This window comes from Pseudopodoces humilis, chromosome 15 (genome assembly GCF_049639895.1).
Source record: "Pseudopodoces humilis isolate 2021_Gansu_Grassland_sample_001 chromosome 15, ASM4963989v1, whole genome shotgun sequence".
Lineage (NCBI taxonomy): Eukaryota > Metazoa > Chordata > Aves > Passeriformes > Paridae > Pseudopodoces > Pseudopodoces humilis.
The window spans coordinates 7,406,768-7,421,763 of NC_142214.1; the positions used below are offsets into that span (position 1 = coordinate 7,406,768).

Here is a 14,996-nt window from a genome sequence, read left to right on the forward strand (position 1 = left end):
AAAGCTTCTGGCTTTGCTACTCTGTTGTTCCCTGGTGTTGTGGGACTTGGCACTGGTGGATCCTGAAGGGACACTCATTCCATCCTGTCCCTTCCCCTTGGGAGCACCCTCTGAGGGGACTGCTGAGTACACCAGATGTGTAGAGAAGGAAATCTCAGGATTTATAACTGATATGAGTGGAGTTCACTGAGGAAGAGGATGAGATAAACAAATCAGGTCCTTCATGGAGATATCAGGATCACCTCATTGCTCCCTTGAGTAGGGCAGTTCCTTGGTGCTCTCCTGCTTCTTACCTGCCACACTTTTGGGATGTACAGAGTTGTGCTCCGCTTTGTTTCCTCATTGGAAACATTTGCTTGCAGAAGGACAGCTTGGGTTGAATTTCCCAAAATTTCCCAACTTTCCCAAAGCTGCGCTCTCAGCATTGAAGGGTTGTGGTGTTTCAGATGGGTAGGGGAGATTCAGTAGAGACAGAACTTAAAGCTGATGATTGGTGAACTGTAAATTTGAGCTGGAAAATGTGGCTGTACTGTAAAATTCAGGACACCATCTGTTTCATTGCTTACTTGCAGTAACATTTGTACTTGATAATTAAAATGTCACACACATTTTTTGCCAGAATAATCCATGGAGGAGTAGAACTGTGTCTTCTGAAAATCTTTCAAGAGATACAGATAGGAACAAAACTGTTTTCAACCATCTCTTGCTACTCATAGAGGAGTTTTGCTTCTTGCCTTTTTATTTTTTTCCTTTCATATTTTGAGGATGAGGTTAGGGGAGTGGGAGCAATGGCAGATCCTTTTGGAAGGAGCTGTGACCTTAATGAATAACCCTACATGTCATGTGGTTTATTTTGCTTTAGGTTTGTCATACCGGGTTTATCATATCCCTTTGGCAGGGGTAGGTTATCTCTGGCTTCAGCTGAAATCAGCTTGGTTTTCAGGGGTTTTCAGCTAGCCTGTGCAAGACTTCCCTCCACTGAGGGTTCAAAGTGCTGCCTGCCTGTTTGGCTGCAGGTGGTGAGGGCTGGAAGCTCAGGGCTCAAAAACTGCAGGGAGAAGCTGCTCAAAGAAAGGTCAGATCTTGACCCAAGCTTGTGATACCCTCACAGTGAGAGAGCCAGAGCAAAAGGTGAAGCATGTAGCACTGTTCATGGGCAGTGGAACAGGGAGTTTTTTGCACAGCAGTGCCCAGTCCTTCAGCTGGCACAGAGGGGAGCTGGACTCCTGTCATTGCTCAGCCCAGGTTGTTGCCTCTCTATGGTGGCCTCAGTTCAGCTGTCACTTTGGCTGGAGTTTGCTTCATGGCACTGAAAAGATGGGAAAATTGAATTTGCTTTTCACGGTCTGCAAGTAGGATTTTGAATGTCTTAACACTACAGATTAACTAAAAATATCGGGGGCATCTGAAATCCAGAAAAATGCAAGGTGTCCGAGCTGATGTCAGTGCTGAATGTGCTGTCACTAACCACCAGGAAAGCATCTGATGAGGTTTTGCCAGCTCAGTCTCCAGTTTCCAGGCACACCATGAGCTTGGACTGTGTGGATAGTCCTGAGCACAGCACAATGGACACATCCCTGAGTTTGTTGTATGAGAGGCTGAAGTGACATTTGCTGTTAACATGGCTTTCTAAGGGCATTGTCCTCACTGATTCAGACTGAGTAAGATATACTTTTACTAAATGTTTGGGATGGAACTAGCAGATGTGGGAAACAAGATGTTCTGCACGTCTTGTAATGTTTACTTAGTCTTGCTTGCTTAGCTGATGTAAAACCCCTCCCAGCTGAGCTTCGACTCAACAAATGCATCCATGGAGTTTTGCTAGAAATGCATTCTGCTGTTCCATGAAAATCTTAAATCCAGTTATGTCAACTGTGTATGAATACGAGTTTTAAAATCCTGGTCTGCTGGGAGCCATTTGGAGCTCGGAGTGTTGCGGTGCATCGGAGTGTGCCATCAGTAACCAGTCAGGATTAAAGATGAAGCCTGTGGAGGAACCACAGCCAGTACCTCAGAAACACTTCCCAGCCAGCCAGGTGCTTTCAGGGCTGTCTCCCATCTTAAATCAAACATCCCAGCATCCATGCACACCTAGTATGTCAGAGCTCAAATGTATCCTTGCTGGATGAGGCCCTGTGCTTCTTCCATGAGACTGCATTGTAGTGTGAGAGAGGGCTTCAAGTATTCTAATTGTCTGCTATGAAATTGCAGTTTTGTTCCCTGGAGTAGAAAAGTGAGTTTAAATCATTAACGCCACAAGTCTCAGTGATGATTACAGAAATGTTTGCAAGTGACTTAATCAGTATAGTTTGTCTGAGTGGCCCATTTTAATATTATTGCACTGATTAAGTTTTCTTAGCTAATATGTGTTTCATTTCCAATTCAATTAAATGAGAATCCCCTTCCATTACATGATATTACAGTAGTGCCCTAGTGGGGCAGGAGCACACTTGGTATTTTCAATTGATACAGATTTCTTCATTATACAGTCTCATGGTGCTCAATGGAATCAATGAGCTGAAATTAAAACTGTGGAAGTTGCAGCTGTAAATACACTGTCCATTCCTCTATCCCTCTTTTGGCAGCAGGCTGAGAATTATATTAGTATCAGTTCATTAATTACATTGCAAAGATGTTTTCAAATAGATGCTTGCTTTTGACAAACTTTTAGAAAGACCGGGAAGGATTTTCCTTGGATTCCTGTATGAACAATAGTTATGATAAGAGAAATATAAGTTACACTAACGTGCCTTTTTTATGTGCTCTATATCCTCTGTTTAGTTTTAAAAGCACTTTTGTATAACCTATCGTGGGATGTATTAACTGGCGTACGGAAGATTATCTACAAATGGCTTGTGAAGGAATTACATTCTTTCATGTGAGCCAAACCTCCTCCTTTTATGTATTATTGAAGAGAATTGATTGAGCTCTGATATAGTAACAAATGATTTTATGAATACCTCTCTGGAGTTAATTTCCCATTGTGGGAGATGCAGAGCTCTTAGGGCTGATCGTATGATCTTTTCCTGGAGAGCTCCAAGGTTTCTCCAGGGCTGAGGTGGGGATGTTCAATAGTAGCTACTCCCATATTCAAAGGAGTTGGGGGCGATTACGAATTTGCAATAGGTGCTCAGGATATAGGATAAGTCACAACTTCTAAATACATAAAGGAGACAAGTGTGCGTGCCAAGCTGAGATGAGCTCACCTATTTCCTCCTGGGTCATGTCAGCTACAGAACCTGCAGATGAGGCACACAGGGTTCAGTGACCCCTGCTTCCCGTGGCTGGCTGGACCAGTGTCCACAGCCCATGGGGACCTTGGGCAGGTTTGCTGTGGCAGCCCCTATCTCATTTCTCTGCTTTTGTGCAGCCACGTGTCAGCTCGTGCCCTCTGCTTGCACATGCAGAGCCTGTCTGAATCATCGGTTTTATTCAATTATTAAAAGTATTTTCATCTGTTCAGAGGGTATGTGGCTTTGCGCGTTTAAGATATAGGTAAAATATATATGGATATAAGGATAAAGGGTTTTTATTGCTAAATATATGCTTTTTATAAACAAGAAGTCGGAATTTTTTTAGAATATAGTAAATATTTTAGCATAGTTATTCTGGCTCCATAAGTGCAATGAAAATGTTAGCCTTGGCATATCAATCGCGCTTTACAGATGACTGTAATTTCCTGAATGTCAAAACTCCAAATTTCTCTACTAAGCAAACTTTTCAGTGGCAAAATAGATTGCCTCCATAATATATCACTGTGTGCAAGAAAAAATGAAATCTTTATGTACTGTATTATGAATCAATGAGGCATTAAGATTCTTGGAAGGGTGAGTGGACTCTGGAAAATGAAAAACTGCCACTATTCCATCTCTGTAAACCGCTGCTTATGGAGTGTAGGCTTTGCAAACCTCGATCTTTGCCACCGCAGAAATATCAGTTACACGTTGAAGCTAATTCCTGCAGCGGCATTTAGATGGGGTAAATACTGTTGTAAAGATCTGATTTATAGCAGCATCCTGTGGTTATTCACTCACTCTTGCAGTGGCCTCCTTTTCGCTTTGGGATATCTGCCATGCTTTTTAATGAATCTGTAAGAGCTCTGTGATCGGGGCTGTGCTGTGCTACGGCTGGAAGATGTGTGTGATGCGCTCCAGGAGCTCCAGGGGACAGAGACAGCTCCTCACACTGGGAGTGGGAAGGTGCTCCTGGCACTCTTTGGGTGTCAGAGCTCAATGTTTCAAAAGATATCGCTCAGACCTTGAGTTTTCTTAGTGTGTATTAAGAGCAAAATTCAGCTCTGCCTCCTGTTTATAATTGCCCTAGGAAAGAAAGGCACTTTCCAAAGCCAAGGCCTTAGAGTGCTGCCGAGACCTCACAAATCCGGCATCACCCGTACTGCAGCTTGTCATCCAGCACGATGGAAGGGTGGCACACTCTGATCCTCCTGTCACCTTCTCTCTCCTTTCCTTGGCTTTTACCTCCCCTGTCCAGCCTGGGGGCTCAACACCACTGCTGCCCTCCATCCTGACGCCTCTAATATAACCAAGCTGATGAGGTGGGAAGCTTCACTGCTCTAGATAGGGATACAGCAGTATCTAGAGATACTGCTCTTCCATTCTGTGATGGAAGCTGGGTGTTTCCCAAGGGCAGCTCAGTCCTTTATCCAGCAGGGCAGGTGGCTGGGATGGGTCTGGGCCCCTCCACCCAGCACTGCCACCCTTTCCCATGCCAGACTCCAGGGTGGAGGCAGAGGACTGGGGACTGGCACCAGCAGCTGAGTCACTCTTCTGTCTGATGAGTATAAACAGAAACTTGCTTCCCTTTTTTATTCACTACTTAAAAAAAAATTAAAAAGGCCACTATTCTTGCTGAATTGGTTGTGAGCAAGGGTATCCTGCAGAGATCTTAATAATACAGGCAATTATGAAATTAATACCACTCTGGCAGATCTGCAGGGCCGCTTTCCCCTCCGCAGGCAGCACTGTGGACAATTATTTTGTGCGTGAGGGTAGCTGGGAGCATGTGTGTGTGTGAGGCTGCATATTTTTTACTTATTTAAAGCCTTATTTTCATTATCTTTGTTTGCATATGCCATGCCTGCACATATATGAATGTGTACCTCAACCTCCTAAATTGCTGCCTTCCTCTGTGCCTGAAATGTTTTTTTTCTGCAGATCTTTCGTATTTGGTAATTTCACGGGCAATGATGGGCTGGTGTAATTGCCGTTTTTGAAAAATCCAGCTCCTTTTTATGGGCTCCTCTGGCACTCCTCTCCTGCTGCCGTTGCTGTGGGTAGGCTGCTGGCTTCCTACCCCCACCATTAGTGTTTCTAGACAAAACATCTCTGTGATTCATTGGGTACTGATAGAAGTGAAAACATAATGATTACTTAGAGGAAATGTAAATTTGCTTTTGCTAACGGCTTTAATTCACAGTCCTGAAATACTTATCTCCTTTCCTTCCAGGCCCTTTTTCAGAGCTAATGCATGATTTGCTTCTGAGACCCAGAGTAAAGGAATATATTCCAGGTAGCCTTGCAGGCTGCTGCAGAGGAAAGGGGTCTTTGTTCCTCCTTCTCTCCCTCCCCACAATCTTTATCCATCACTTCTTTAATGAAGGGGGGATTTGTTCACCTAGATTTTACTGTACTTTGAATTTTGGATGAGGTGGACCTGGAAGTTTAGTTTCATTTAAATGGCTAAATAAAGAGAGATCTCATAGGAACAAGTAGTAGCCAGCCCAGGGTCCAGCTGGGCAGGAGCTGCTCTGAGGTCTTTGGGGAGAGGAGAGGAGAGAAGGGGAGCAGTCCTGTTCCAATACCCCTGCTCCATGATTGCCTCCTTGCAAGAGTTGTGACAGTGGCAGGGGAGGCTGTGGCATGGGCAGCCAGGCTGCAGATCCAGATCCTGGGCATGGAGGCAGTCATGGACTACTGGGCATGAGATCTTCTCCCTGCAGCTCACAGGGAACTTGAGAGCTCCCCTTGCTCCTCTCCCACTTCTAGATGGGATTTGTTGCCTCTGTCTGTGGGGCCAGGAGACCTTGGAGCAGAGCAGCACTGTGGGGAGCCCATGGGCAATGAATGCATCTCCACTGCTGCCATTGCCATCCACATCACTGCTGGGAAGCATCTGGGACCAATCTGGAGTGAATGCAAACATTTGATTCCCAGCGCTGCCTCAGTAAGCTTGCCAAATATTTTGTCCTCATCTCTGTGAGTTATGCTGCAGGAGCAGCTCTTGGCAGGGAAGAGGCATTCTCATTTTGGGGGGGGAGGTTCCAAGCAGGGGTGGTTGAAGCAGGAGAAGCTCTCACCAGGATGCTCACCCCTGTCCTTCTGATTGTTTCTCTAGATGACAGAGTTTGTTAAGAATCAGGATGAGTCACAGTATTAAATGAACGCTTTGCCTCTCTCTGAGTGATCTCCAAACAGATGCCTGACTCCAACAAATTAGGCAGCAGCGGTATTTCTCTTGGACGAACAATTTGTGGTATTAGCAAATCAAATTCTCAGTGGGCCACTCTTGATGGAAATTAACCTCAACTTCTGGGAGCAAAGCACTTGGCGCCCAGCATGGCATAATTGAGTTTGACTTCTCAGAGAGATGTGGTGGCCATGATTGATCTGCTGGGAGACCCTCTGCCAGAGATTAAAATCCATCAGCAGCTTTGGAGCCCATGCTCTCCTAAGAGCAGAACAAGGAATGTGAGACTCACACCGTTCGCATTCCTGACCTTCTGTCATTGTGACTTTACTGTCAATAACCCTGAGCGGGGACATTCTCCAAGTGGTGTGGGGTGAGGGAGAAGTGCAGGAGACTGCCTGCAGCACAGTTTCACTTCTTTGTGAAGGAGAAGAAGGGATCTCAGATTCGTGAGTGAGGCCACAGCGCATGAGCATCTTCCTGTGGTCAGTGAGAAGAGACAAGTTGCCATCTCAAAAAAACCCCAAATTGCTCAGCTTTTAAAGGAATGAGTATGTGGCTACTCTTTTATAAGCAAGCTCTGTAGCTTTTTATTCAGCAGGATGAGCAGTTTGTGCAGAGGGGGAAAGGACATGGATGTCCTTGTGCTGCTTGCTGGCTCTGGTGATTGTGCATTGTTTCTGGTGCTGAAGTGCCAACCCTATGATTATTTTTCTTTTTTCAGTAGCTCCATCCTTAATCCTTTGCATCATATGCAGAATCTCTGATGCGAGGTTTTAGTTTGTTGCATTTGCATTTCTGCTGGACATGGCACAAATGTGGTCTGTCCCTTTGACCCTGCACCTTCAGAGTGAACTTTCCTTTCAAAATACCCATCTTCACCTGGAGCAGGGCATGGTTTTACACTGCCCTGTTAATGTCCAACAAAGTCCGTGAACTGAGAAAAAAAAACCCACAGAGATTTGGAAACTTAACAAATTTCCTTGCCTCTCCCATCTCCACTGAAAGAGATGGAAAAAGTTGTGTAAAATTGCCTTCCATTCACTGCACAAGCCCTGTCTGTGACTCCAGTCGTCCTAGCCAGGCTTGCCATCTGGCTGAGCTTGACCTAGATGCAAACTGGTGTGTTTGAGCCAGCTTAAAGCATAGCCTTACTTTTGCATGGTGAACAGGACTGCCCCAGTACTTTCCCTGGATATCATAGCTCTGCTTCCTCAGCCCTGTGCTGAAGTTGTGTTTTCCCATGCTAGTTTGCCCCCAGGAACAGCCTGTGGGGGGACATGGGGATGTTTCTGGGGCTGCAGTGTTCCATATGCAAAGGCTGTAGGTTTCTCACCCTCGGTAACCTACAAAGCCCTTCTTGCTTACAGCCTCATTTCTCAGCAGAAATGGGAAAAGGTCACTCAGTCCCTCACCTACTAATCCACTAATGGATGTAATGGTGAGTGGGTGTTCAGCTTTCAGCTCCCTCTCCAGTCCTTACTTCATAGCTCCATCAAGCCAGGCTCAGGTTTCCAGACTGAAGCCATGGCAGCTGCCACTGTCTGACCTCCAGCTTCCCTCGACCTCAACAGGCAATTAAACAGTGGGGCAGTGGAGCTGGGATGAGATGTGCTCTGACTTCGGGAGATTCTGACCCATTTTGATGCATAGGCACCCCCTCCTCACTGCTTTAATTCTGCACACAGTGAGTCCCCTGAGCGCTGTGGTGTGGGTATCTGCATATCCCTTCCCTGGCAGCTTCTCCAGACCCTGAAGTCTCTGGCTTTACTCAGTGTTGTCATCCCCTGGAGTTTCACAGTTCCTCACTTGGACTTCAGGTTTTGTTTTTTTCTTGAATTTTTCTTTAATGTTGCAATTAGAAGTTTGATGCAAGGATTCTTAAAAAAACTCATTAGATTGAAAAAAGGGAATCTCGTTCTGTCCCTGTGTTTGGCAGAAGGGGGAAAAGGAATGGCCTGTGTGACCACAGGATTATCCTTCAAAGCAAGCAGATGCAGCATGGGGAGCAAACTCAACATTGTGGGACTGTTCAGTCCCCACATTCCTCAAGGAATAGCCGTGCTCAGGGAGATACCAGAAGCAAGTCACTGTCATATCATCCCATATTCCTGATGCCCCCAGGGTCAACCTACTTTGTGAGTTGCCCTCAAGCTCCCTTTCTCTGCATCATGGCCACCCAACTTCATCAGAAAAGCCATGTTTCTGGTGTGTGCAGCTCTGAGTTGGAGGGATGATTCACAGTAGGTGGAGCTCTGCCTGTACATGTGTTGTTTCAGGCTCTGAAGTACACGCTTCAAGGAACGGGCAGGAACTTGACACCCCCTTGGTAAGACAGCAGAAAGAACAAGCTGTTACGTACAGAGCTAAAAATAATTGCAAAGCTTTGAGTCTTCCTCGGTTGCAGCAGAATGATGCTCAAAGTGCTGATGGTCAAATTCATCTCTGGCATGGCTCTGACTTGAGGATGCATTAAAGCTTTTGTGACTTTCTGAAGCTCAGTTCAGATGAACACAGAGCAGCACGACTGCTTTACTGGAGCTGCTGTGATTCCTGACTCAGAGGAGAGGCTTGGGGCAAAAGCTGATGTTCCCAAAAGGGTCAGTGCCTCTTTTGGTAAAACTTTAATAGGCAGGCTTAAGAAGGAGAAAAACTCATAAAATTGCTGAGATTGGCCCAGTAACTGATAAAGTAACTCTCTCTAAGACATCCTTTCTCATTTCCTGAAATCAGGATTCATCTGGGAAATAACAAAGTGGAATAAGTAACAGCTGCGAGCCTGTTTCAGTGAGCTGTGCTCAGGCCAGGGAGGACATGGGCCCTGCCTGGGGGGATCCCATGAGTATCCCTGCCTGGCATCCTGAGCTCAGGCTGCTGGGGAAGCCCAGACACCTCCATGCTCACTGCAGAGTCCAGTGAGCATCTTTGCTCAGCCTCATCCCCCGGTCTCCCTCGACTGCAGCGTTTCCCTGGCTGGAACAGGTGGAGATACCTGCCCAGATGGGGCAATGCAGGCTGTCAGTGATTGTTACAACACAGCCTCTCCCACCAACACACGAGTTTTTATTCATTCTTTTGTTTTTACAACAGGAGCCAAGAGAGACATTTTGTCACCGCCTGTGACCAAAGAGCACAAAGGAAGAGTGGCTGAAGGGTTTGAACTATAATAAAACGCTCACTGTATTGATCTTGGCTCAGGATTTGTTTTCCTTCTTGCATTAACTCCCCATCGATTTCTGTGATGACCTTAGAGCATGCAGTCTGGTTGGCCTTCTCCTTCAGCTGGTAGCACCCCTGTGCCTGCACCCTTCTCCCCTGAGCTGAGCTGCTCGTGGACCAGGTCACACAAGGGGTTCTGGGGTCAGCAGGGCTTTGCTTTTGCACCTTGGTCATCAGAGGTTTGTTGCTGTATGTTAGTTGCTGTAGTTAATGTAGAAGTTAGTGCTATATGGTTGGGTCCTTATTTTAGTGCAGTGTCCCAGTAATCTAGATGCAAGGCTCAGGAGTCCTGGCTGAAGGTAAAGAAGGAGCTTGGGTTTGTCCCAGAGATGCTCCATTTCCCTGTGTTGGGGATCCTGACAAGGCTGTGTTGCTGCTGCATCAAAGGAGCCTGAGGCACAAGCATGATCAGGGACAGCTCCTGCTCACTGGAGCGGCTGGTTGAGGTGGTGCTCATGGAAAGCCCTTTCTCTTTGCCAGGTTGGGTTCTCCAGTGCTACCAGAGACCTGTTGGTAGACAGCAAAACTCTTCCTATCTCTGCAAGGGACAGTGTGGGTTAGCAGCTGCCACTCACTCATAAAAGTGAGCTTTATTCTTGCTCCTTCTTACCTCCAACTCTCCCAGTGAAACCACTGAATGGCATTTCTGTGGAAAAGGACCTTTCTTGGGATTGTGGGAGGGACTTTGGCTCCCTTTGCCTGTGTGAATCTCTGCCCATATCCCTCTGAGCAGGGTGCTGCTGGTAGCAGCACCACCCCAGATGAGCGTGAGGATAGGGGTGGTGCTGATTGTGGTGTCCCAGCTCCAAGCACCGAGTGCTGTTGTTTTCAGTCACTGATGCTGTGCTGGGCTCATTGGCTTTATTTGGCTTTACACATTTATTGTACTTTCTACTTACTTAATTATTTATGAGTGTGGATGCTCTAAATAAGAGAAGGAATGGTGATTCTCCAGGTTTTCTTTCCCTGTGCAGTTGGATCTTTTTTGTGCTTGTGATTCGTTTTTTAGTCCATTCAAAGACAATTTTCTGTAAAACATTGACATCTAGTGGCTTTTCTGCCAAAGGAAACTACAGGGAACAGAAGTTTGACTTCAAGGTGGCTAGTCACAATGTCACTTGAGAAAGCAAATTAATGTCCTTCTCCTCCTTACACAACACCAAGGACGTGGCAATCACACCCTGGGGGCTCAGGGCCCCTGGGCACACACTCCTTGGGGGTCCTGCACCTGGAGGAGTAGCCTTCCCTGGCAGGACAATTTGCTTATTGAGCTACTTTAATTCCATTTGCTTAAGCAGATGGCTGGTATCCTGATGGTGTTCCAGCATCATCCAGGTGAGGCTGTGGTCACATTAGTGGAGGTTCAAAGAGCTGTGTCCATCTTCACACTGTGAGGGTGGACTGCATGGTGTTTGATGGTGGATATTAATGTGCAACCCAGAGTGAACTCTGGGCAAGTTCTGTGGTTGAACTTGCAGCTTTTCCAGCTGGTGGCCTGATGGGTTCCCTGTGGCAGCATGTCCCCCATGTGTGCTACTATCCTGTTGCTTCAAACCAAAGCCAGCACTTCCCTTGAAAATGTTTTCTCCTACAAAACACAGTAATGCATCCTTTCATTTCTTGTCAGTCACTTATCTCTCCTCTCTCATCATTTCATTTGTGTATTGGATGAAGGCAGAAGTATAAAACAGGATTTTCATGGGCTTTGCCAAGGTCCTTGTTAGGGTGGACGTGGTTTGGGGCTTCTGAGCACACCCCGTTTATCTGGCCTGCAAAAGGAAAAGTCCTGTAGGAAACAGAGGTGTTATGGTGCTCTGGGGCTCGTGCAGCTGAAACCCACAACTGCTCATCAGGGAACGAAGCATGGGCAGCTCTTTGTCTGTGGAAACCTGTCAGTGCAGCTCTGTTGTACAAGGAAATTAAAAGAGCCAGACCTACCTGTGTCCTGCTTGGGTTGAGGCTTACATCCTGGGAGATGCTTGAAGTATTCTCCCAAGGTCTGTGGCAGCCATCCCTTGGAGCAGCAGCAGGAGCCTGTTGCAACATGGACAGCCCAGCACAGAGGGGAGTCGTGGGTTCCCCGGCCACTGTAGGGACACCACCTGTTAAACAGAGACAGCTCTGTGTGTGTGTGCAGGTAGATACAGCCCTTCACAGTTCCCTGGGGATTTGTCCAGCTGTCCTTCACCCTGTGGAGGTGAACTCGCAGAGGAGCCTCTGCAGCAGGGCTGCTGAAAGCCTCTTAAGTGCATCTCCCCGTTGGTATTGATTTTGAGCGTTAATGCTCTCTGTGCACGCAGGACTAAGCGCTCTGTTTTCCTCTCCCCTTGGCAGGAATTTCTACTACATCACCATCCTGCGTGACCCCGTGTCCCGGTACCTGAGCGAATGGCGCCACGTCCAGCGCGGAGCAACGTGGAAGGCGTCGCTGCACGTCTGCGACGGCCGCTCCCCCACCACCGAGGAGCTGCCCAGCTGCTACACGGGGGACGACTGGTCGGGCTGTTCCCTGCAGGAGTTCATGGATTGCCCCTACAACCTGGCCAACAACCGCCAGGTCCGCATGCTCTCCGACCTCAGCCTGGTGGGATGCTACAACCTGTCGGTCATGCCTGAGGAGCAGAGAAATAAGGTTCTGCTGGACAGTGCCAAGGAGAACCTGAAGCGGATGGCCTTCTTCGGCCTGACCGAGTTCCAGCGCAAGACTCAGTATCTCTTTGAGAAGACTTTCAACATGAACTTCATCTCGCCGTTCACGCAGTACAATAGCACAAGGGCCTCCAGCGTGGAGATAGACAAGCAGACTCAGCAGCGTATCGAGGCCCTCAATTTTTTAGACATGGAATTGTACGATTATGCAAAAGACCTGTTTTTGCAGCGGTACCAGTACATGCGGCAGAAGGAGCACCAGGAGGCGCGGCGGAAACGCCAGGAGCAGCGGAAGATCCTGCGGGCGAAGCAGGCGCACCTGAGGGAGCAGGGGGAGAACAGCTCCAGCACTGACTACACAGGGAACGTGGAGCGGTGGCGGCGATAGTGGGGGGCACCTGCCAGGCGCGGAAAAGAAGCAGAGCCCAACCCAACCTGCAAACCGGAGATGACAAGTGATGCTTCTCAAGGGTCTGAAGCAAAAAGAGGTCAAAATGTTGCCTTTGCAGTTGCCTTTGCAGTAAATGTTGTACTGTACGTGGAACTCTTAATCTTAGCGTGTAATTAAATTGTCCTTTTTAGGTTTGTTGGATTATTTATGAAATGCAGGAGCCGTCTCGGCTCATTGGAAATGTTTGCTTGGACATTTATTTAAAAGAAGCGAAAGAAAAAAAATCCTTAAATTAGTTATGACTACAAAATGGGATGCTGGAAAATGTTTATGATGCTCAGCTGAAATCTATCTGGGAAGCAAACTCATTTCCTAATAACGAGCATTTAGCATACTCTCACAATACAGTATATGAACAAAACCGTTTCCCTTTGATTTTATCTTAATTTTATTTTAATAATGTGTTTTCAAGGGCACCAACTGCTTATGATATTTACCAAGTTAATGAGTGAACGATGAAGGGAACAATAAAGGTCTAGAAAAATTGTCGACTAGTTTTATGTATAATATTGGCTTTTAAAAGGAATAGAAGTAATTTCTCTAGTTATATAAATATTTAAAATTTTAAACTTTTTCTACCTATTGCTGTTTAGAGTTTTAAGCTTGGTCTATCTCATATTAAAAAAAAAAGAACAAAAAAAAGACATACATACTTTTCTGAACTCAATGCTGACGTTATAGACACTGTTTCCAGAATTTTTCAGGGCAGTATGATTTTAACCATTCTGGAAAAGTTACAGCACATTCTCATGTTTGTTTCATAAAACCTTCTCCAAATTATAATCCTGTGACAGTGTCTCATTTTAAGTCTTTCTTGCCCATTAGAATACATAATTCTGAATTTATCATTCCTTAATAATTGGTGGTATAAACTAGATGAAATTATGTTGCTGATATTTGTGTAGTGTCTTTAAAAATCATAAAACTCTCTAATCCCAGCAATATTATGAAGAGAATTGCTCAATGGAAGTAGATTTAACTTGAATTAGGATTTACTTCCGGTAAATCTTTGCTACACCAGATAAGAACAGGGCTTTTTTTTTTTTTCCTATGCTCTTGAGCCCTTCAAAGCGATGACGGATGAGGACTGAAAATGATGGAAGCCAGTTTTCCATAGCCATAGTTACACAGGAGGAGAAGGATGTGTGGTGCATGGGGTGCAGCAGCTTGCTCCCGAGCAGGCTCAGCTGGGGCTCGGGCTGTGGAGCCGGAGCGGGATCCCCGCAGCCCTCCAGCCTCCCCCAGACCCACAGGGAGAGCAAACGGGGCACGTGCTGCGAGGGGCTCCTATAAATCTCTATGCAAAAAAATATAAACCTCTGCAAGGCTTGGGCCAGACATTCAGCAGGTTCAGAACATTTGTCCTGCAGTGCTCCCGAGCTTGGCACTGAGCAGACACCCGGGAAGGGCCCTCTGTGGCCCCAGGGACGCGATGCTTACAAGGCTCACTTGCACTCTTGCCTTTCACCTGTAATGTGCTCTACACACCATGAAGGCAGGGGGCAGGAAATGAGGCAGAAGGCTTTAAAAACATCTTAGGGCTCCACGCCTAAGTTACCTGGGAGTGTGTTTGCATCTGATGTTGTGTGGCAGCCTGGGGGCAGCAACCCTGCCAAGGGCAAGGGGAGAGCAGAGCAGCAGCAAGCCAATACCCTGCATTAGCAGCTTCGAGAAGAGAATAACTTCATGTACAGCAATTTATTTTTTTTTTTAAATGAGAACTGCAGTTGCCAATATGATGTCTCAGTTGTATTTTGGTTTTCACGGGGGAAAATAATTCGCTCTTGAAACTGAAAGGCACTGCTGTAAACAGGACTTAACTGTGGGCGAGCTGGAGGCCTGTTGCAGGAGGTGCATCTTGTTTTTATGCTGTGGTGTGCATGGTTTACAGAGACTAGTTGCATTTTCTTTGTGTATACTGTCTATTGTATATAGGGGATGTACGAATATAAGGATACCATTTTGTCATAACCATATCAAATTCTACTGATTTCCACCGTAGACGCTGTCTTATTGTGTAGATTTACAGGCCAATCCACTGACTTTGATTGTGTCATTTAACAATAGAACTGATAAATAAAATTTAACTACAGACTTCTGATTTTAATGTGATTATTTCTTTTCCTGACAATGTGTTGAGAGCTGTGCAGTTGAGAATGGATGGTAGGTAATTCCAACATGAGTGAAATAGCAGTTGACAGCAAGTATGTGAATTTGAAGTCACAGCTTTTCTGAATTGTATTTAAACTAT

At 46.2% G+C, this 14,996-nt stretch overlaps 1 protein-coding gene across 1 annotated transcript in view; it reads left to right on the forward strand.

The window, feature by feature from the left end:
• The window catches only part of HS6ST2 (heparan sulfate 6-O-sulfotransferase 2), a 126,922-nt gene extending 113,689 nt beyond the window's left edge, over positions 1 to 13,233 (forward strand). Inside the window, exon 2 of the mRNA XM_005526178.3 lies at positions 11,980 to 13,233. Within this exon, the coding sequence (XP_005526235.1) occupies positions 11,980 to 12,682 (703 nt within the window). The 3' untranslated portion in view covers positions 12,683 to 13,233. The remainder of the gene's footprint in view (positions 1 to 11,979) is intronic.
• The last annotated feature ends 1,763 nt before the right edge of the window (positions 13,234 to 14,996 follow it).